The 22,617-nt window shown below is 52.7% G+C and overlaps 1 protein-coding gene and 1 non-coding gene across 2 annotated transcripts in view; one reads left to right on the top strand and one right to left on the bottom strand.

Annotated features, from left to right (window-relative positions):
• The first annotated feature begins 1,094 nt into the window (after nucleotides 1-1,094).
• CNGB1 (cyclic nucleotide gated channel subunit beta 1) overlaps nucleotides 1,095-22,617 on the top strand; it is a 74,049-nt gene continuing 52,526 nt past the window's right edge. The window contains exons 1-13 of the mRNA XM_065920510.1: nucleotides 1,095-1,244; nucleotides 2,290-2,347; nucleotides 2,654-2,726; nucleotides 3,467-3,587; nucleotides 3,697-3,742; nucleotides 4,153-4,189; nucleotides 5,721-5,796; nucleotides 6,055-6,094; nucleotides 6,446-6,605; nucleotides 7,895-7,970; nucleotides 9,152-9,188; nucleotides 15,085-15,253; nucleotides 16,151-16,447. Coding sequence (XP_065776582.1) covers nucleotides 1,095-1,244; nucleotides 2,290-2,347; nucleotides 2,654-2,726; nucleotides 3,467-3,587; nucleotides 3,697-3,742; nucleotides 4,153-4,189; nucleotides 5,721-5,796; nucleotides 6,055-6,094; nucleotides 6,446-6,605; nucleotides 7,895-7,970; nucleotides 9,152-9,188; nucleotides 15,085-15,253; nucleotides 16,151-16,447 — 1,340 coding nt within the window. The remainder of the gene's footprint in view (nucleotides 1,245-2,289; nucleotides 2,348-2,653; nucleotides 2,727-3,466; nucleotides 3,588-3,696; nucleotides 3,743-4,152; nucleotides 4,190-5,720; nucleotides 5,797-6,054; nucleotides 6,095-6,445; nucleotides 6,606-7,894; nucleotides 7,971-9,151; nucleotides 9,189-15,084; nucleotides 15,254-16,150; nucleotides 16,448-22,617) is intronic.
• TRNAG-UCC (transfer RNA glycine (anticodon UCC)) lies at nucleotides 20,857-20,929 on the bottom strand. The gene has a single exon. It is a non-coding gene; the product is annotated as a tRNA-Gly (tRNA).

The raw sequence follows: 22,617 nt of genomic DNA, 5'->3' as shown, positions 1-22,617 counted from the left end.
ATTGATCTGTGTGATACTCGCTGTGCCGGGTCGTCCTGCAGGGGTGTAATCACAAGGTCAGGGCTGCCCATTCCCTAAAGATACGTGAAGCCAGAATCTGAACCCATGTAAGGTAGCTATCGCAGTAAACCATGAAAAAGGGAGCCTGTTATTTTATCTTAAAAACTAAATCACGAAAATATGTTAATTTTTATAATATATTAAGCAAAAAAGTTATTTTCCATTCATATGCTGCTCATCATGTATTTTAAAAAATTTATAATGGGGTTATGCTGAACATGATAAACTAAAATTAGCATTTTTGCTTGACATCCAATAATAGTCACAGCCAACATTTATTAAGCTCTCATCATGTGCCAGTCACTCTTCTCATCAGTTTGTTTTATCCTCACAGTTATCTCCACAAGATAGTTACTATTAACATCCTCATTTTATAGACAAGCAAACTGAGGTACAGAGCACTTACTCAATTTGCTCATGACTGGAGTCTGGAGCATGTAGGTCTTTCCATGTTAGTTCAAATAGATCTACTTAGAATCAATGGCTCCATAATATTCCGTTATTGGATATTTATTTAGCTTGTGCTCTGCTTACAGATGAACAATTAGGTACTTCCCAATAACCAGACTCCTACAGACTGCCCTGGTGGCTCAGCAGTAAAGAATCTGCCTGCAATGCAGGAGACACGGATTCAATCCCTGGGTTGGGAAGATGCCCTGGAGAAGGACATGGCTACGCACTCCAGTATTCTTTCCTGGGAAATCTTGTGGACAGAGGAGCCTGGTGGGTTACAGTTCATGGGCTCACAAAAGAGTCAGACACGACTTAAGCGAATAAACAACACATGGGTGGATATGTGGATGTTTTTCATCTTTTTCTGTAACACTATCATGACCCACCTCTTTACACACATATGTTTGTGGGTTTGAATGTTTCTATAAGGAAAATACCTGGACGGATAATTGCAAAAATGTTTTTAAAGATGGTGAAAGAAAAGGGAAACAGGTAACTCACTAAAGCAGCCCATGAAAGGTGGGAGCAGCCGTGAGCACTCAGGGGATACCTAAGGACTTTTGTCCCCTACAGGTGTCAGCATGCTGGGCTGGGTCCAGAGGGTGCTGCCTCAGCCCCCAGGGACACCTCAGAAGACCAAGCAAGAGGAGGAGGAGGCAGAACCAGAGCCAGAGCTGGAGCCGAAGCCTGAAACAGCCCCCGAGGAGACCGAGCTAGAGGAAGTGTCCCTGGTAAGAACTGAAGAGCCAGGAAGGTCATGCTGGCCTCGCTGCTCAGAGAATCCCCAGCTTGGGTCAGTTGCCCCCACTCAGCTTCCACAAGAGAGAAAGCTGGGGCCAAAAGGAAACGTGGGTGTCAGGAGTCTCCTGGTTCTGTAAACAGCCAGATAGTAAACATTTTAAGCTTTGTAGGTCACACGATCTCTGTTAATTACTCAACTCTGCCACTGTAGTGTGAGAACAGCCATGACAGCATGTAAATGAATGAACATGGTGTCTGTGTTCCAATAAAACTTTATTTGCAAAAGCTAGCACTAGGCTGGATTTGGCCCACTGACCATTGTTTTCTAACCTCTAGAGTCTAAAACAGAACTAATCAAAGTAGCCAGGCCCTGAACTGTTTGTTGCCAGTCTAGGAGGAGACCAGGAGCTTGCTAGAGATAAATCTACTATGTATTAAGCACACTGCTTAGTTCAGCTGGTGTTGTTTTGCAGTAGGACTTTCTCCTTAAAGGAAGCAGTGTGTTGATATACAATCTGCTGCAAACCTTTTAAACATTGTGGACCAGTAACAGTTTGCAGACTGCCACTGATTCCTGGTCCACGCTTGGGACAGCTCTAGATTTATATACATATTTTGTGCACCTGTGCACGTATGCACATATGTGTGTGTATTTGTGTGTTAATAGATCTGAAATAATGTGTTCATGAGTGCATATTTGTGTGTCAGTGCAAAACCACAAGTATATTTGTATACACCTATATATGTGTGTGTATGTTTATGTGACTGGGCATATACATGTACGTGTGTACAAACAAATATCTGTGTCTGGGTCTATATGCAAATATAAGTGTATGTACACTCGAGAGGGGCAGCTTTCTGGGAGACACTTTATCTCCCAGGTGGGAGGTGAGGCCCTAGGATTTCAGAGGTCACTGTGAGAACAGACCTGTTTGGTCTTGTGGGGGCTTGGTCATGGGTGGGTCAAGGGCTGGCTCTGCCTGTACCAGGGCTGGTATCACTGGGGGCTCACATGGCCCTGTTTGAACCCTCCAGCCACCGGAGGAGCCCTGCGTGGAGAAGGAAGTGGCTGCGGCTACTCTTGGTTCTCAAGGTGAGTGCTGGAAGCCCTGGCTGGTGGGTGGGGGGAAGGAGGGGAGGGAGAAGGGCTGTATCCTCCACTTAGAGCCCTACAGTAGCCCATGAGGCTGGCAGACCCATTTCACAGATGAAGAAACTGAGGCTCAGGGAAGCTAAGGGCAGACTCCTGGGGACTTTCTAGCTGAGCTGAGCTGGGACTGCAGGCTTCTAACTCCCTCAGGGTTCTCCCCTCTCCTCTGCCTCTGACTTGACCTCCCCAGCATGGTAGAAACGGGTCTCTGAGAGGGTCCAGTCCTAAAGTCAGAGGGACTCTTTCCAGGAACCCAGGAGACTGCTCTCACTCCGCCCACATCCCTCCAGGCCCAGGTCTCTGTGGCTCCCGAAGCTAACAGGTACTGCAGCACCCTCCCCTCTCCTCAGGGCCAGCCCCCACCCAAGCTAGGGAGGGGGCTTGGGGGCCCTCCTTAGTAATTGACTGAGGGGAGCCTCAGGCAGAGGAGGGGGGTCTCCTGGGCCAAATCAACCATATGACCAAGAGAAATGGAGGCTGGGGACCAGAGATTTCTCAGTGCTCAGGTGAAATGCAGGTTTGGTGTGGCCAGAGCTTCTGATTTTCCCCATGAAGACAGAAATCCAGACTTACCCATGAAATCTCCCCAAAAGGTCACATTTTAGACCCTAGGTGGTTGTGCCAGTGAGCATGTCTGTGGCGGGGTTGGCCTCAGACGGTAAGTCTGTGATTCTCTTTAGGCTGACAAGCCTCTGGTCACAAGGAAACACCCCACAGGAAACCCTCAACCCTTCTAGAACACAAGACACGAGCCAAGTGCAGGAGGGGCCCCCTGGAGCCAGGCTAACTGGGCACAAGGATAACTGACTGCTGTCTTACTGAGTGTCTCAGTGGGGTGGGCTTCGAATGGCACGGGGCAGGCCTGACCTCGGCAAGCATCGGTGCTCCCCATTTTCCAGAGAGGGACACGAGACTCTAGGAGGGAGCTGATGTGTCTGAAGAGTCACAGTGGGAGATAGAGGCTTGGGGCTCAAACCAAGGCCTTTAGGATGCTGTGGACTGCCATGCTGACCAGGGAGGGGCTGGGGACGTTGAGGGCAGGCCGGTCTCTCTGTCCCTCAGCGGTCCCAGAGGCTGGGTGCTGACCTGGCTCAGGAAGGGCGTGGAGAAGGTTGTCCCGCAGCCCGTCTGCAGCAGCAGGTCCGCCCAGAACACTGCTGCGGGCTTGGAGAGTCCAGATCAGGTACTACTGGGGTTGGGAGCTGAGGTGGGTCAGGTGGGGAAAGGGTGGCAGGGAGGCCAGCGCACCTGTATCCTCTGCCCACGTCCGTCTGTCTGTCTGTCTATCTCAGCAGGCAGGAGCACAGATCCTTGAACAGTGCGACACTGGGAGCTCAGGTAAGGACAGAAGGCCGGATGGCGTTATAGTGGTGGGTTTAGAGGCTGCTACGACTTCCTAGTGGCTCAGTGGTAAGGAGTCTGCCTGCCAATGCAGGAAATGCAGGTTCAGTCTCTGGGTTGGGAAGATACCCTGAAGAAGGAAATGGTAACCCACTCCAGTATTCTTGCCTGGAGACTTTCACGGACAGAGGAGCCTGGCAGGCTACAGTCCATGGAATCACAAAGAATCAGACATGACTGAGCAACTGAGCACTTAGGGGCTGCTGGGTTGGGCCCAGCTCTGGGGGAAGAGTTCATGGGGCCAGAGCTCATATGTCTCAGGCCTGGTTCAAACCTGGGTTTGAGTTGGGTTGACTGGGGGCTCTGGGCAGGCCTCTTGCAGCTGACGGGTTTCTTTTCTTCTGCAGATGAACCCAGTGAAGCCCCCAGGGCCGAAGACCCCGGGTGAGTCCTTGTCCCCGAGCCCCATCCATAGTGTGTGTGGTGGGCTCAGCATGCCCAGAGCCCAGGGTCCACCACTACCTCTATGTGTGAGCTTGGACATGCCTCTTGGCTCTTCTGGACCTCACTTTTCTCATCCACAAAATGGGAATGATGGGCCCTGTGCTGCTCATAGTTTTTTGTGTTCATTACTGGGAGATCCTTGGATAGGAGCCACTTTCTGAGGACGGGGAGAAGGCATGGGTGAGCTGCTTAGGGATGGGCCTTGTGTAGGTGGGTGCCACCTGGAGGTGGGTGTCCAGAGGCAGGGTCTGGGCCACCATGGGGGACACTAGGGTGCCCAGCTGGCCTCACAGCTGGCCACAGCCTCTGACTTCTCAGGGTGCTTCCCTAGCAGCTCAGACAGTAAAGAATCTGCCTGCAATGCAGACCTGGGTTCGGTCCCTGGGTCGGGAAGATCCCCTGGAGAAGGAGAAGACAGCCCACTCCAGTATTCTTGCCTGGAGAATCCCATGGACAGAGTAGCCCGGTGGGCTACAGTTCATGGGGTGACCAAGAGTCGGACACGACTGAGCAACTGACATTCTTGTTCCACTTGCTCTGACTTCTCAGAACTGACTGAGAGGGTGGCAGGCTGGGTGGACTGTGGAAAAAGGGGGAGCCCATGTCCCTCTCCTGGGAGGGGCTTCACTGAGCTCCACCTGCCTGTGCCTTGTTAGACTGTCGGGTCCTTGAACTCAGGCATGTTTGTCTAGGTCACTGCCAAACCCCTAGTGACCAGCACAGTGCCTGCCGTACAAAGGTGACTCAGCACAGAAGAGATGAATGAATGAATATACAATCACACATACCATTCATTTATTCATTCATTGCTCCCACTTGCTCTCTATTTCTTTTGTTCCCTGGAGGCTGCCTAGGTCATGGGTCCCCAGGGTTACTCTGGAGACTTGTGAGACCAGTAAAGCCATTAAGGATGAAGGCACCCAGAGGACTTGCCAGCTTTCTTTAGGGCCACACCTGGGAGATAGGTTCCCCTGGGAGCATGGAGCTTCCCTGAAGAGAGTGGGGCTGCCTGGAAGCTAGATGGATCTGGGGACCCAATGTTTATCCCAGAGCCAGCTATGTAAATGGTGGGGCCCACTGCAAAATGAAAATGCAGGATTAAGATGGTGACAATACAGCATTAAACCAAACATGAGCCTTTCTAAGTATGGGGCCCTGTGTGACCACGCTGTTCACGTATCCATGAAGCCAGACTTCTCTGTGCCAGTCACAGGGAGCACCCCACCACCCCAAAGCTGTATTCAGGTCCGCAAGCAGCTTCAACTCTCATCTGCTGTCCAGGAGGCCAAGGCAGGGCCTGTGGTTCCAGAGCCTTGTCCAGCCTTGGGTCAGAATTTCAGGGTGGCGGAAGTCCCCCTACCACTGGAAGCCCTTTAAGAGTATGCAGTCCCAGGTCCCCACTGTGCGGAACGGGAGCCGGGGAAGGGCTGATCTCTTGAGTTTGCTCAGTTGACCGCGGGCCCCTGTGCAGGCCCGGGCCCTGGCTGCTCCGGTGGTTCGAGCAGAATCTGGAGAAAATGCTGCCTCAGCCCCCGAAAATTTCTGAGGTGAGTTGAAGAAAAGGGAGAGCAGGCAGCTGACTACCCAGGAAGGGCCTACCTACTCCAGCAAGTGGTCCTCACCCCTGGGACCCATGGTGGGTCCCTCCCGGGAGGGTCCTTAGTGGGGAGGAGGGGCTGCAAGAGGGCCGAGGGGTTGGGGGGGAAGGATGAGGCGGGGCGGTGGGGGGGTGGGGGGCAGGGCTGGCCGGGGCCTGAGCGCACCGGGCCTCTTCCTCCGTGACGTTATTTCCTGTTTTGACCCAGGGCTGGAGTGATGAGCGTACAGATGCTCCCTTGGGTCCAGGTACGGGGAAGGAACCTGGGGACGGGCTGCCTGGGATGGTCACAGACTGGGCTGGGGGTACAAATGCGGCTCCAAGGATGCTCGGGAAGGGGTTCAGCTTGCAGGGAACTGGCTGTTGTGGGAACCCTGAAACCCCTTCCCCAGTCCAGGCTGGGAAGCCAGGGACAGCCTCGTGAAGGCCCGGACAAGTCCCTGCACCTCAGCTCCATGTCTGTCTGAGGATGGGGCAGTTTGGGTGGTCCCGAAGGGCTCCCCACTCAGTCACATTGGCACCTCGAATCTGGATCCCATGTGCATGGAGCCCCACCATGTCCCCCTTATCCTCCCCCCCCCACCCGCCCTGTTATTTAGAGCCCCCAGGACCTGCCCTGGAGATCAAGCCCGTGCCGCAGGCCCAGGAGAGCCCCTCCCTGCCTGCTCCTGGCCCCCCGGAGCCTGAGGAAGAACCGACCCCAGAGCCCCAGCCCAGTATTCAAGCCTCCTCCCTGCTGCCCCCACAGGACTCTGCCAGGTGAGCCCCTCAAACACCTCTGCTCCTACAGGCAGCAGGCTCAGTGCCTGGCCCCAGCCCAGTACCGCACCGCCCCCCCCCCCCCCTCAAACGAGTCTTTTGAATTAGAAAAGTAACACCTGCACCTGGGAGAAAATTCCAGCGGGTTTGCAGCGCCCCCTCCCTGGGCAATCACATCAGCAGCTTCACCTGCTACTGCTAAGTCACTTCAGTCGTGTCTGACTCTGTGTGACCCCATCCCTGGGATTCTCCAGGCAAGAACACTGTAGTGGGTTGCCATTTCCTTCTCCAATGCATAAAAGTGAAAAGTGAAAGTGAAGTCGCTCAGTCATGTTGGACTCTTCGCAACCCCATGGACTGCAGCCTACCAGGCTCCTCCGTCCATGGGATTTTCCAGGCAAGAATACTGGAGTGGGGTGCCATTGCCTTCTCAGACAGCTTCTCCTGCTTCTGCACAATTCCGAGATGCAGACGAGCTCAGAGAACATTTCTCCTTCAAACACACATACCCGGCAGCAGCAAACTGTAGATACGCTAGACTCTAGCAGTAGATTCCGGTTTATCTCATTTTTTTTTTTTAACCTAAAGATGTATCTAAGAGGTGGTTTTTACACATAAAGGTCAGTTCCACTGTTTTTACACATAAATGCTTTTTACACAATGCTTTTACACATAAAAGCAGTTCAGCGGCTGCATACTACTTCATTATACCCATGTACCAGCTTTTATTTAACCATTCGGTGGACATTTAGGTGGGTTTCCACTCTTGCGACAGTTAATATACTTCTACAGGCATCATCACGTTCATGTGCAAGTGAATCAGAGGAAATGGGAGTTGTTAGCTCAAAGGATAGACACATTTAATATCAGGATAGCTACTTCCCCGGTGGTCCAGTAGTTAAGACTCCGCTCTTCCAATGCAGGGGACACGGGTTCGATCTCTGGTTGGGAAATTAAGATCCCTGATGCCATGTGGCCAAAAAAATAAAATCAAGATAGGTACTGCTAAGTGCTCCCACCCTGGCAGTGTGTGAGGGGCTGGAAATGAATCTTAGAGATGGGATAGAGGGTAGTGGGGGACTGAGTTACTTGCTGGGGTCTGAACAATCACCAAAGGCTCACCTGGGGAGGCCAGGGATGGGGCAGTGGTGTTCAGGGCTGGGCACTTGGGTTCTGGTCCATCTTCTGGCAGGTTGCTACCTGCCTTGGGGAGGGGTCTGACTCTGGCCTCAGTCTTCCTGTGAGTTCTCCTGCCTGGACATGGCCCCTTCTCTCTCTCCCTCTTGCAGGTTGATGGCCTGGATCCTACACAGGCTGGAGATGGCCCTGCCACAGCCAGTGATCCGTGGGAAGGGTGGGGAGCAGGTGGGTGCTGTCTGGGGGAGTAGGGATCCTGGGTAGTGGTGGTGGGAGGGTCTTGGGAGCTCAGACAAGGGTGAGATGGTCCCTGGTGGGGGAGGGCACAGATGGAAGAAGGGAGCCTGCAACCGGAACTCAGCCCCCCCAGCCTGCCTGTCTGCATGGCTTATGTCTATTCCACACACACACACACTCTGGTCACTGTGAGCACGGTGACCGCCTGCCAGGTGGTCACAGTCAGTGGGGAGGTGGTTCCATGGGGAGAGCAGAGAGGATGTGGGGTGCAGAGGAGGAGCCTCCTAGGAGCATCACGGAGGACTTCCTAGTAGAGGTGGCCTGCAAGCTGAGACCTGAAGGAGGAGTAAGGAGAAGGTGGGTGAAAGTGAAGGGGGTGGTGTAGGAAGGGCCCTTTAGGCAGAAGGTCAGTATGCGCGAAGGCCCAGAGACAAGAGAGGCCCAGAGTGTTCTAGGAAGACGTGGGGCTCGTGGGAAGCCAGCGGGCCCCATGTGCATTTCTGATGACCCAGAGCTCCCACATGGGTTGGAGGGGGGAGAAGGGCACCCTGCCTTTCCCTCTCCAAGAACGTACCACCTGGCTTTTCTCCCTTGGACACAATTGGACATTTTCATAGAAGCACCTGGAATGGAAGGCCTGGGTGGTAGTCCCCCTGTAGTGGAAGGTGGACAGGAAGCTTCAGGACTGCTTCCCTGCTGGCTGACCCCTCAGGCTCCATGTTCACACACCTTCTGTGGGCAGCAGAGGAAGAAACAGCTTTGGAGCTCCCCAAGAGGAGGAAAGGGGGGTGTCCAGCAGCAGGAATGATGAGTGGGTAAAGATGCACTGACTGAGTGGGGGTCTCTGAAGATGGGCTGGTGGGGAGAGGCCTGCATGCAGATGGAGCCTTGAGAGAACCCTCAGCGGAGTATGGGAGAGGGTTTTCATGCATAGAGAGCCAGAGAGAGGGCAACCAAGGCCGGTGCCCACCTGGGCAAGGGAGCTGAGGTGGGACCAGGCAAGCGGTGAGCTGGTAGGGGAATGACTAGAGCAGCAGGCCACTCTGAGGGGGAGGGTGTGTCCTGGGCGCTGTGAGGAGGTCCTCTTAGCCCTGTGTGCTGGGAGGGCTGACTGAAGCAGGAAGGCCGGTGAGGAGCCCACAGAAAGTGTTTCCCCGTTTCTCCCCATACAGGAGTCTGACGCCCCAGTGACGTGTGACGTGCAGACCAGTAAGTGACATCTTAGTGGGTCCTTGTGTGCATCTCTGTGGGGGTTTTTGGTCTGAGTGTGCGTGGGACAGGCAAGGACTTGGGGATGGCTGGGGCAACCAGTCTCCAGACCTGGATCCGGGAGACCCCACGCTCTGCAGGCCACACTTCAGGTCAGCCTGGCCAGGTAGCCAGAGCCTGGCCCAGAATCAGATGGTGGTGGGAGACCCCCTCCTGGGGACCAGGGAGCCGAGGGGATGGGCACATAGGCAGGAACCTGGCCTGCCTGCCAGCTTCTATCCAGAAAAAATAATTCTGAGATCAAGTCAGATGAGCCTCCCTTCCTGTGACGAAGCCCTGCAGAGAGTGTCCCATGGTCCCCTGGGCTAGTGGGTTTGGCTCAGCAGAGTCCCTGGTTATGGGGTGAAAGGAGAGAGATGGGCTCTCTCTGGGTGTACTGGACACCTTGAGCCAGGAGGGCATCCCCTTGCCTGTGTGGAGTATGTATTGCTTTTTACCTCAGCCCTGCAGGACTGGGGCCAGGAGGGGAGGGCTGAGATGCAAAATCTGCTCTTCTTTCATGTCATGACCTCTGGAAAGGCATGTGTCATATGGGGCACCCACACATCCATTCATTCGTCCATTCATTCGTTCATAAATGCTCACAGAGGGCTGCTCTGTGCCAGGTCTGCGATGAGAGCTGGAGGTGAGCAGAGCAGAGTTCAGGCCCAGGGCAGTCGCCCTCTTTTACCCTGGACACAGGCCCTCAGAATGTGGGCCCTGGGTGTCCCAGAGCTGCCTGCCCCAGCCCCACGATGGTGGCCTTTATGACCCACTCCAGTGTTCTTGCCTGGAGGATCCCATGGACAGAGGAGCTGGCGGGCTACAGTCCGTGGGGTCACACAGAGTTGGACACGACTGAAGCGACTTAGCACATAGGATCACTCCGACACAGGGCGGCAGGCACAGACTGGCTGACTGTGGCGCTCAGGCATGGGAGGCGATGGAGTTTGTATAATCGTGGTGGTGTCGTGAAGGGGAGGCTCAGAGCAGGTTTCACTCAGTCTCGAGCTCACGGCCACCCTAAAGGGTGCAGAGCAGGGCCGCCCACGGCTATTGGGGTGGGCAGAAGGGCAGAGATGTGCCCAAGGTCACAGAGCAGTTGTCATGGAGCAGTGACTAGAATCCCTTGGGCCCAGCATCAGCTGCTCAGCCCGGCCAAGGTTAGAGGACCGGAAGCCCTTCCCTGGAACAGAGACCCACCCCCTCCACCCCAAGGGGCCACTGAGAGATCTGAGGAGGGACCCCCCACCCCCGCCCACCCCGAACCCGCTCCCTGCTCCTCTGAACGCCAGCTGCAGGCAGGACCTCACTGTGTGCCTGGAGCATGTGGGTCATGAAGGAAACCAGGGTGTGTCAATTTCCTGGGGCCGCCATAACAAAGGCCAGAAATGGATACCCTCAAGCGGCAGAAATGTATTCTCTCTCAGTTCAGGAGGCTGGAAGTCTAAAATCGAAGTGTTGGTAGGGTCGGCCCTGGGACTCTGAGGTGGGCTGTGCCGCACCTCTCTCCTGGCTCCAGTGACCGCTGGCCATCCTTGATGCCCCTTGGCGTCTAGCTGCCCTCCAAGCGCTGCCTTTTCTGTGTCCGCCAAACCTCCCTCTCATGTCTTCCATAAGGAGGTGTCATTGGGTTTAGGTCCCTCCCATTCTAAATCGAGCATCACTTCACCCTGAGATCTTTAACTAGTGACACCTGCAAAAACTCATTTCCAAATAAGATCCCACTCACAGGTAACAGGGGTTAGGACTGGGATATAGTTTCTTGGGGCGAACACTGTTCAGATAAGGGCGACCCCTCCCCTGCCCGATCCCCCAGCTCCCCCCCGCATCCTTTCGCTCATTCACTCCCTCTGCCTGTCCACCCCGCCACCCACTCTTCTGTCTTCTCCTTTGTTTCAGGGGTGGTGGCAGCTGGAAGCCTCTGAAACAAAAGGGAAGGGAGCCTGGGAGAGCGCAGATGGACACATGGACAGATGGATGGAAGGAAAGAAGGGTGCCCTGAAAAGAAGACCTGCTGGGGAGGGGAATGAGGTGGCCATTGAACTCCCCACCCTCCTTGAACCCCCTACTGCTCCCCCCACCCCAATCCCAGGCAGGGTGATGGGGAGCCAATCCCAGAACTGCCTCTCAGAGACTAAGGCTGCCCTTTTCCACCAAAGCAAAGGGAAGGTCAGCCTGGCAGCCTGTAGGGCTTAGGCTGGACAGCGGGAGGACCTCCCACCAGAAGGCTGCAGGGACGCCCACGGGCATGGCTTTGAAAGGACACCCACACAGTACTCAGGACGGTGCTTGACACACTCAGTGCCCCCACGGGACACAGTTTTTCCCAGAAGAGGATCTCCTTAGGCTTGGCCATGTTCTCCCCCTCCAAAATTTGGGGACCACTAGTGGATGACATCACATGCTTTAACTGACATTAAAAAGCATATGGTAGTACATCAAACCTGTGATTGCATGATGTTACTGCTCCGGGTAAGGCTAAAGGGCGTACTTAGGTTTGAGACGTGGGTGAATTAATATGGCCCGCATATTGGGGTTGTCGGAAGGAGTCAGCAGGGGTCCTGAGCCAGTTGCCCTGGGTCCCAGCTGACCCACAAGATGTCTTAGTTTGGGGCAAGGAGGATTTTAAACATTGGCATTAGTTGTCAACATTGAAAAATCAGCTGACTTAGCATAGAAAAACCTGGCTTCTCTTGACAGCTGGGAAGATCGGGCTGTCATGGTCCCACGCTGTGTGTTGGGGACCGTCTGAGTGGCAGCTGCCACCTGAGAGCAGGTGGTACCCTCCACTTTCACCTCCCCAACTACACAGGCCTTTGCGTTTTGAGACCCCCGAGGTCTCAGACTGGCAGCGAGGGGAGGGCAAGCTGGTAGAGGGAACAGGGTGAACATATGCCTGGTGGTGAGAGTGTACGGAGAGAGGGCTGGGCACTTCAGCTAATCTGGAGCCCAGAGCCCTTGATGCAGAAGGTAAAACTGGAAAAGTTGGGCCTGATGTCAGGGGACTAGGCTGTAGGCGACGGGGAGCCGTTGCAGGTGGTTGAGCAGGGCGGTGACTTTGCAGAGATGACTCTGAGGCTAAGCACACATCAGGGGCAGAGAAGGCCACTGAAGCAGGGGTTCTTGAACTTCAGGTCACATCTGGGGGTGGCTATGAAGAATGTTCCACCCCCAGACCTTCCAGTTTAAAGAGTGTGGGAGCCTGATAATCTGTACTTTCGAGAAGCACCCACTTGCTCAGATGATTCTGATGATGGTATAGTGGAGAGGACCACACTTTGAGAAATACCCAGTTAGTGAGGAGTTAGTTCTTCAGGGGCTAGAAGATGCGGGTCTGGGCCAGTGAGAGACAAAGGGAGTGGGTGTCGTGACCCAGGCCTACCAGGGAGGATGCGGGTTTTAAGGCCAGGCCAGGGCTTTGCCAGCAAACCAGGGACTGGGAGGAGGCCTTGGCCCAGAGTCCGTGCCCCTGGCTCCCTGTCGGCTGGTCCTAGAAGCAGCAGCTCCCTCCCTGTATGGGGCTATTGACCTGCTGCTACTGGAGTTAGAACCCCATTTGGCTCCCCTGAAGACTGCCCTAGGCTGGGAGGATACTGCGCAGGAAGGGGTGTGCCCTGAGGCACTCCAGGGTGAAGTTTAAGTCCCGGATGGAGCAGCAGTTTCCATGTTAGTTTGAACATCCATAGCACCTTGTGACTGCATCTGTGACCTGGGCGCCTGGATGGACCATGGAAAAGCCGGAAGAGCTGAGAGTCAGATGCCTGCAGAGAGGCATAAACAGCTCCAGGGACAGGAGGGCCCCGCCCCAGGATCGGTACCCCCTGCCTGCCCTTTCTGACTGGTGATCTCAGGCACCATCCTCTTCTTTGGCTATAAAATGGGGACAGGCCTGGCACAGAGATGAAAGGAGGAAATGCTTATAAAATGCCTACTCACTAATTAGTACCTAAAAAGAAAGGGTTAGCGAGAGGGAAAGCAAGGATGTGGGAAAGGATGGCATCCAACGCCTGTCTTAGTGGCTGCCAGTGCTGGGGAGGTGCTTCTGGGGCACGCTTGTCACCTAGGATAGCACCTAGGAGATGAGTCAGGGGACCTGGCACTGCCTCTGGCATCCTGTGTGGCCTTAGACAAGTCACTCAGCCTCTCTGGTCTATAACATAGGGAGAGGACTGTTCTTACCCTGCAGGGTTGCTGTGAAGGTTCATGAGCTCACAGGTCAGGGGATATTCTGTCCCCTGGGTGGCTGCTGGGTGTCAAGCAGGAACTTGCACCCTCAAGGGGTGGTCCGGATGAAGACCCCACACCAAGGCTGGGTGACAGCATAGAACAGCAAGCACCTGTGACCTGTATGTCCCACCACTGGATTCAGAGCCACAGTTGGAGGATCTTCTCTGGTCAAAATCCAGGGTGCTTAGAGGGGTAGGGGAGATAGGACTGTAACTCACGATGTGGTGGGATGCTTCCTTGGAGGGCACGTGGGTGCCTCCTCTGTGAGGCAGGATAACATCCGTACCTGGAAGACAGGAGGCAGGCGTGGGGAGGGAGAACTCTTGGAAGGCAGACTGCCCCTGAGCCTGGCGTGAGGGAAACACCCTATAAAAGAAAGCCTTAACCTGCATCTCAGTTTGCTCATCTGTAAAATAGGGAATAAAACATAAAAGAGGGAAAATAAAATGGGGATAATAGTTATTCCCACTTCAAAAGGTTGATGTGAGGGTTAATTGAGTTAATCCATGTAAGTCACTTGGTACAGGGCCTGGCACATAGTAAATGCTCAATAAGTGTAGCTGGTGCTATTGTTATTATTCTACACTATGAACAATAAGTCCCAGAGTCAAAGGAGAAGACTTGAGGCCAGCTTCTACTTAAAGTCACCATTAGTAATTCACACCTGGCTTCAGGCCCACCAAGATCCCTGGAACTCTTGGGGACCACCTGCTACCAGGTAATCTTTCTCCCCTTTCTCCTGTCTGGGGGTGGGCTCAAGCTCCTGATGAACCTCCCCTGCACCCACTTCTGCCACGCTCACAGCCCCACTTTCTTTGCCAGGGACCAGAGTCCACAGAGAAATGTTGAAAGTGAGACCACTTCCATAAGAAAGTCAAGTTCCCTTGGAGGTGGAGCCTCCAGGCCAAGAGAAAGTCTTTCTAGACTCCCAGAGGCAGGTTCTGAGATTATGGGCACGATGTATGCTGTCAGCAAGGGTGGCATCTGGAGAACAGTTGGTGAACAAGCTCTCTCTGTAACCCTCAGGGCATTCCAGGCCATTGCACCTGGATACGGCAGTTGGACTTTGAGCATGGGTCTCATGGTATCACCTGCGACGCTGTGTTTGGAAGCATCGTTTCTGTACAGACCTCCAAGAGGGAGGCCCTGCTGAGAAACAAAAACTAACTCTAATTGAAAAGTGAGTGTCAGTTGCCGGGTTGTGTCCCACTCTTTGTGACCCCATGGACTATAGCCCGCCAGGCTCCTCATTCCATGAGATTCTCTAGGCAAGAATACTGGAGTGGGTTGCCCTTCCCTTCTCCAGGTGAGATCTTCCTGACCCAAGGATCAAACCTGGGTCTCCTGCATTGCAGGCAGATTCTTTACCATCCGAGCCACCAGAGAAGCCTTGTCTCAAAAGAAAAAAGAGAGGGGGAGCTCCTGGAAGGAGACAGGGTGAATTATCATGGGCTTCAGCTCGCCACTTTAGCACAGGCCTGGTTGTCAATAGTCCCGGTGATAGCATGCTGTTTCCACTGCTTGGCTGAGAACTGGTGCGTGGCTGGTGATGAGCAAGGCTCCCTGTGTGGTCCCTGGAACTCAGAGGCCCAGGCCCACTCTCCCCCATACCCTGTGTCCCCTGTAGTCAGCATCCTCCCTGGAGAGCAAGAGGAGTCGGATCTCATCCTAGAAGAGGTTGACTCTCACTGGGAGGAAGATGAACACCAGGAGGGCAGCATCAGCACTGGCTCTCGGATCTCAGAGGCAGCTCCAACCGATGAAGAGAAGGGCGAGGTGGTGGAGCAGATGCCCAGGTGGGAGCCAGAGAAGGCCCTGAAAAAAAGATTGTCTGGGAAGATAACAGGCATATGGTACAGATCCCAAAGGTACAAAAAGGCAGAGAGCAGGGACCAAGCCTACCTTCTCCTACCTCTCCCTCCCACCAGATACACATCTTTCTCCCCATGGGCACAACAGCTGCCAAGGTTTTTCTGTAACTTTCCAGGGCCTATCGGAGCATATGTGATCATGGATTCCCTTCATTTTTTTGCACAAAAGATAGCATATCACATCCATCGACCTTATTACACTTATTCAACATTGTACCTTGAGATCTTTCCACATTGAGTACGTGGAGATCATACCCATTTTTTTCAACAACTGCATAGAATTTCATTGTATGGATATGCCATACTGTACTTAACTTGTCCACTATTGATGGCCATTTTTATTATTTTAAATAATTCTGCCACAAGCACTCTTGTTACATGTCCCTGAATGTGCATGTGTGTATATCTGCAGGATACATTTCCAGAAGGGAGTTGCAGGGTCATCGAGGAAGGGAGTGTGTAACCATGGTGGTGATGGCCAGGTCACCCTCTGCAAGGACAGAAGCTTCTCCATTCAGTCCCTATGGAGTCTTAGCCGCTCAAGTCAGGAGGCCTCAGGTCCACAGGTCCATGACCTATATCGCAAAGATGGGGAAACTGAGGACCAGGGAGGGTGAGGGGTGACCTAAGCTCAGCACCAGGGCGGTTGGGGGCCAGGACAGGCATCTCATGCAGGGAGGGAGCCTTCATTGCTAGAGAGAGGCCAGGGCTCCCCAGGTGCAGTCTTGGGGTTATAGGACATCCTACTGAGAACTGGGGCAGGAAGTGGACTTGGGGTGCAGCTAAAAGTGACCTCACCTCTTGCCTCTGACCTCAACTCAGGGAGCTGCCTCGGATTCAAGAGGAAAAAGAAGAGGAGGAAGAAGAGGAAGGCAGAGAGAAAGAGGAGGAAGAAGGCGAAGAAAGAGAGGAGAAGGAAGGCAGAGAGAAAGAGGAAGAAAGCAAAGAAAAAGAGGAGGAAGGCAGGGAGAAAGAGGAGGAAGAAGGCGAAGAAAAAGAGAAGGAGGAAGGCAGAGAGAAAGAGGAAGAAGAAGGTGGAGAGAAAGAGGAAGAAGAAGGCAGAGAGAAAGAGGAGGTGGAAGGTGGAGAGGAGGAGGAAGACGAAGAGGAGGAGCAGGAGTAAGACACTTGTGCACCTGGCTTAGGGATGACCCAGGGAAGCGGTGCCATGGCTTTTGGGATGGGAATGCTTTCTGCCTCTCACGGGAGTTCCTCCCTTTGTTCTGTGCTGTGTTCTGTACCACTGAGCACTGATCAGAGAGGCTAGGGGGCTGCTGGGAGACCTCCACTGGGCTCATAATGACCTTGGGATTCACAATACCCAACACTCAACAACCACCCCCACCCCACCCACCCCTATACGTGCAAACAAATGTAAAATGCACCTCCATAAGAGGGGGGTTTTGGGGAAAGGATCCTGAACCATGCAAGCCAGACAGAAGGGCAGTTGGAGGGATGGATGTACATGGAGGTGATGCGTAGATGGCTGGATGCCTGGGTGGGGTTTGGGGTTAAAAGGCTGGACTGGAGATGTAAAGGCAGGTGTCTGGTCTTGTAGATGAAATTGAAAGTGGGGCTAGAGGAGGTGCCCCGGGAGTGAGTATGGATGAAGGAGAGACCCAAAGGCCAGATCGGAGTTCAGGAGGAACCAGAAAGGACCAAGGACGAGGAGAGGGAGATGAGAAGAGTGTGGGACCTGGTGGCCCAGTTGGAAAGTGTTTCAAGGAGGTGGAAGTGAACTGCGGCCTCACGAGCAGCCTGTGTGGCCCAGGAAGAGTGAGAGTGTAACTTGAAGTGGGGGGAGATGATCCTTCAGAGGTGCCGGATTGTGAAAGTCTTGAACTTGACTTCCTTGGAGCAACAGGGAGCCATGGAAGGTTCGTGAGCAGGGGAGTGACGCAGGCTGGCAGCTGCATTGTGCAGAGATTGAAGCAGGAGGAGCATCAAGGTGGCTGGGTGATTTAATCTCTCCCCTTGATCAGACCGGGTGATTTAGTCTTTCCCCTTGATTGACCTCCCTGGCGTTATTCCCGGTCCCTGTCGTTTTGCCCTCTGTGGTACCCCTTGGCCCACACCCTGGCTCCCTGTCCCTTTGGCCATGGCCTAAGGCAAGATAGCACTGCGAGTGTTACGGACCCAAGCTTTGCTTCTCTCACCAGAGTGACCTGGGTGAGCAGCAGGTGGACATAGATCTTCTGCCTCTACATCTGTAAAATGGGAGGTCTGGCAGTGGGGATAATAGCCCCTGCTGAGTGGTCAGAGGGCCGGCTAAGAACAGATGCAGTAGGTGTGGAGTATGTGGTCCATCAAAAACCACCAACCTTCTCATCTCTACTAAGGGTCACTTTTAGTCTCAGTCAGGAAACAGTTAAATCACGAGACCACATAGGATTTGGGATCTAGAAGCCTGCTTAGTCTCATCTGCTTTGAGTCCACGCTTGCCTGGTTCACATATAATCTTTCTGTCCTTAGCAGGAGGCCACATAACTACTTGCTTGCCTCCAATAATGGGGAGCTCACAACCTCTCAAAGGCTATCCATTCCATCCACACATACCTCTGACTTAGGAAATTATTTCTTCTGCCAAAACTAAGAGTGCTTCCTTTTGGTTTCTGTAACCTGATCCTAATTCTTCCCTCTAGGCGCCCCCCCCCCGCCCCCCCCGAGCCAGGATGCTCTCACTATCCGGTGAGTGTCCCTCCCTAAGTGAAGACCTTAGGTGCTGCCTGGGTCTTCACTAGTACAGCCCTATCTGCTCTCTTCTTTCCACTTGCTTCTGGGTATGGTGCAGAGCTCTGAGCTGTTCTGCCATCAAATCCTCATCCCAACACACAGGCCTACACATCCCTTTATATGCCATGGCTCTTAAACTAAAACATCACTTGAAGGCCAGGGAGCCAATGCACCCAGGCACACGTACTAACTACACATATGTTCTCTGCCTAATACACATGGGCTCTCCACACATATCTGCGCTGTGCATACACACCTGCACACAGACACAGACGTGCTGGGTTATGTGCACACTTAGGTGTTGTCAGGGCACTTACACCCACACACAGCCTGCAGACATGCACAAGTAACACAGGCACAGGTGCACTCACCTGCATGGATCCACACTGTACACAAGCACACGCATACAGTTATCCACGAACACTGCCAGGCACGTACCTGACCACACACATATTTGCCCAGAACTTCAAACTCAGGGAACCTTGGGGCTTAGGGCCCCAAGTAAGGACAAGGGTCTTGTGATGACAGAGTGGCTGATCCCAGGCACAATGCCAGAGGGTGTCAGGCGTGGGACAGGCGGCTGGGCTGTCGCCGGCTGGTGAAGGATGCTCTTGCCAGCTCTGTGGAGACACAGGGGTTACTGATGACGCACAGGCCCTGGTAACGGGCAGATGGTCGCCTAGCGACCTGATCTCTGCTGGCAACAGCTCGGCTTTTCCTAGCAACCACAGCCTTTTGGTCCCCACCTGGTCTCCCTGGGGGCGTTTCTACAGAGTTCCCTGCACATCCCCTCAATCTGATTAGAAGCAGGAAGGATTGGAGGCTCATCCACCACTCAGGTCACACTGGGTCTGGAGTTTGCATTGCAGACTTGGGACTGGGCCAGGGCTCCCAATTCTCCACTGGCACGCACCGACCCGGGGCTTGGGATGAATGTCATTGCCCCCAGCTGAGCTCCTGCATCATGGGCGTTCCTGTTGGCAAAGACAGCAAGACCCAAGTAGGTGCCTGATTCTCCCTAAGGGCTTCCCTCCTTCATTCTTTTGCGGTTGAGGGATGCTGGGCAAAGAGGCTACAGTGAGGTCCTTAAGCTGGGGACACGGCCTGCTTTGTGACTTGAGGGAGGAGCAGTGGACTGGTAAACTCTTGCCAGAGGCTGTAGCTGCTACTTCCCAGATCTTTAACTCAGAGAGCTGGGACCTCTGCATTCCCTGCCTCAGTCAGTCTGTCTAAGCCTCTGCTTGCAAATCCTAGGAATTTGGGAGCTTTCCAGAAGTTCATGGCCTGCTGCTTCTGGGCAGGTCAAGAGGGGGCCTTCGCAGGCAGTGGGAATACTCCCAATCAGGGGCAATAAGATTTTTGGGTACATGGCTCCCCATACAGCCCCTGGTGAGGCTGACAGGGCCACCGTAGGGCCTGTTATGGTGTCTCCATAGCTGGAGATGTTTGTGTAAAATGTTCTTCCATCTCCGTGGGTGATTCATAGTTCGCCGCCTCCTCTGGGATTAATAATAACTACGACAGGAACAGTCTTAATAATAGCTGTCATTTGATGAGCACTTGTGTTCCCTGCCACATGCTGTGCCGGGGCTCCTACTGCTAATCCCATTTCACAGATGAGAGAACTGAGGCCCAGAGATAGCAACCCACACGTCCAGGGTGCCATGGCAGCGAGCGCAGAGCTGGGATTGTGTCCCAGGTCAGGCTGGGCTCCTAAGCAGACATCTGGTACTGCAGTCAAGAAATGGTTCAACTTACCTATGTTTAGAGATGGAGAATCCAGATGACTCTGGACAGGGGGAGGGTTTTTGACTTTTCTCTTAGCTTCTCACTGACACTTCTAACCTCACTCAAATAAGCCAGGCTGGGACTTCTCTGGCAATCCAGTGGTTAGGACTCTGTGCTTCCAATGCAGGGTTATGGGTCTGATCCCTGGTCAGGGAACTAAGAGCCTACATCCCAAGCAGTGTGGCAAAAAAAAAAAAAAAAAAGGCCAGGCTATATGGTAGAGGCTGAACAAGTCCTACCCATTTGACAGATAAGCAAATGGAGGCTTCTCAGGGACTTACTTTCCATAACTGATTCTAGAATGAGCTAGACCCCAGGAAGTCTCCGACTGGGACTGTGGGAAGTTCATTTCCTGGGCCTCCGTGCTCTGAGAAACGAGGAGGCCACTGCATCTCTTTCAGGGAAGGAGAGTCAAGTCAGCTTCTTGCAGCACCAGCCAATCCCCCCCTTCTGGGCAGGGCCTTCTCTGTTAGGCTTGAGGGCATGGTTTCTGTAATACTTTTAGAAGCCTTCCAAGAACATGGGATTCCCAAGTGGTGCTAGTGGTAAAGAGCCCCCCTGCCAGTGCAGGAGATGTAAGAGATAACAGCTTTGATCCTTGAGGTGGGAAGATCCCCTGGAGGAGGGCATACCAACCCACTCCAGTATTCTTGCCTGGAGAATCCCAAGGACAGGGAAGCCTGGCGGGCTACAGTCCATAGGGTCAGAAAGTGCAGACACGACTGAAGCGACTTAGCATGCAAAGAACATTTTAATTTCTTTCAAAAGTAGACCCAACTAATAAAAATAAATGGAAAAAAAAAAAAGAAAGAAAGCACTGCCCCCCCAAAAAAAACAAACAAAAAAAACAAAAGCAGACCCAACAAATGAACTTTAAGATGGAAGAGAATATTTTAAATATAGTATTAACATGTTAATCTTCATGTGAATGCAGTCACAAAATAGAATTTTAAATAATATTATTTATTTGACTGTAGGAGGTCTTAGTTACAGCACATGGGATCTTGTTCCCTGACCAGGGTTTGAACCTGGCCCCCCCGCATTGGAAGTACAGAGTCTCAGCCACTGAACCACCAGGGAAGTCCACAAAATAGAATTTTAAAAACATATTTACGAAGGAAGGGGCCCATGAAGGCTGATGTGCCAAGCCCTGTGAAAGTCATAATATGCCCTTTTCATTAAGAAAATCTGTTTCTTCCTGAGCAGGATAGAGTCTGACAACTTAGGCCCCTCACAGTGGAAATATGTATACAATGAAGAGAAAGAAAATGAGTTGGGTGCTTTAATCCTCCAGACACTCACCTCACTCATCCACATCACCTGGGGCTGTGCAGACACTCAGAGACCAGCAGTAGAGTATGAAGGACTTGGCACTGGGGTCAGATATGCCCATCTTCTATCCAGATTCACCTGGTACATGCTGTGTGACCTTGGCCAGGCCATCTGACCTCTCTGAGCCTCTGATTACTAAGCTCAAATGGGATCGATCGCAGCTGGGCTCTTAGGGTCATTTGGTGAGGATTTGGTGGGACATTGTGTGTGCCAAGTGCTTGGCCCCATGCCTGGCACTCGGCCCTTGGGAACTGCTGTGACAACATGTTTGCTGGCTGATTCCTTCTCCCAGGCTGCTGTCTCCAAACCAACTGGGCCCCATCTCCTTACCCACCTCAGAGGCTGAGACTTGCCCCTTTGGGTAGAGGATGGGGGATCGAGGTTTTCTGGGCAGTAGATGCTAAAGAGCATCCTCCGTCAGCCCCTCGGTGACAGTGGTCCATGGTGTGGATTGAGGCTGTTAGGAGGCTGGATCTAATTCTAACCACAAAAATCACATTAGCCCTTGGTCCCAAGTCATCATTTTTTTTTTTTTTCATTTATTTTTATTAGTTGGAGGCTAATTACTTTACAATATTGTAGTGGGTTTTGTCATACATTGACATGAATCAGCCATGGAGTTACATGTATTCCCCATCCTGATCCCCTCTCCCACCTCCCTCTCCACCTGATTCCTCTGGGTCTTCCCAGTGTACCAGGCCTGAGCACTTGTCTCATGCATCCAACCTGGGCTGGTGATCTGTTTCACTATAGATAATATACATGTTTCGATGCTGTTCTCTCTAAACAATGCACCCTCGCCTTCTCCCACAGAGTCCAAAAGTCTGTTCTGTACATCTGTGTCTCTTTTTCTGTTTTGCATATAGGGTTATCATTACCATCTTTCTAAGTTCCATATATATATGTGTTAGTATGCTGTAATGTTCTTTATCTTTCTGACTTACTTCACTCTGTATAATGGGCTCCAGTTTCATCCATCTCATTAGAACTGATTCAAATGAATTCTTTTTAACAGCTGCGTAATAGTCCATGGTGTATATGTACCACAGTTTCCTTATCCATTCGTCTGCGGATGAGCATCTAGGTTGCTTCCATGTCCTGGTTATTATAAACAGTGCTGTGATGAACATTGGGGTGCACATGTCTCTTTCAGATCTGGTTTCCTCAGTGTGTATGCCCAGAAGTGGTATTGCTGGGTCATATGGCAGTTCTATTTCCAGTTTTTAAAGAAATCGCCACACTGTTCTCCATAGTGGCTGTACTAGTTTGCATTCCCACCAACAGTGTAAGAGGGTTCCCTTTTCTCCACACCCTCTCCAGCATTTATTGCTTGTAGACTTTTGGATAGCAGCCATCCTGACTGGCGTGTAATGGGAATTGTGGTTTTGATTTGCATTTCTCTGATAATGAGTGATGTTGAGCATCTTTTCAAGTGT

This window comes from Muntiacus reevesi, chromosome 2, assembly GCF_963930625.1.
Source record: "Muntiacus reevesi chromosome 2, mMunRee1.1, whole genome shotgun sequence".
NCBI classification, from domain to species: Eukaryota; Metazoa; Chordata; class Mammalia; order Artiodactyla; family Cervidae; genus Muntiacus; species Muntiacus reevesi.
The sequence above is the reverse complement of the archived record's forward strand: the minus strand, read 5'-3'. Positions and strand labels throughout refer to the sequence as shown.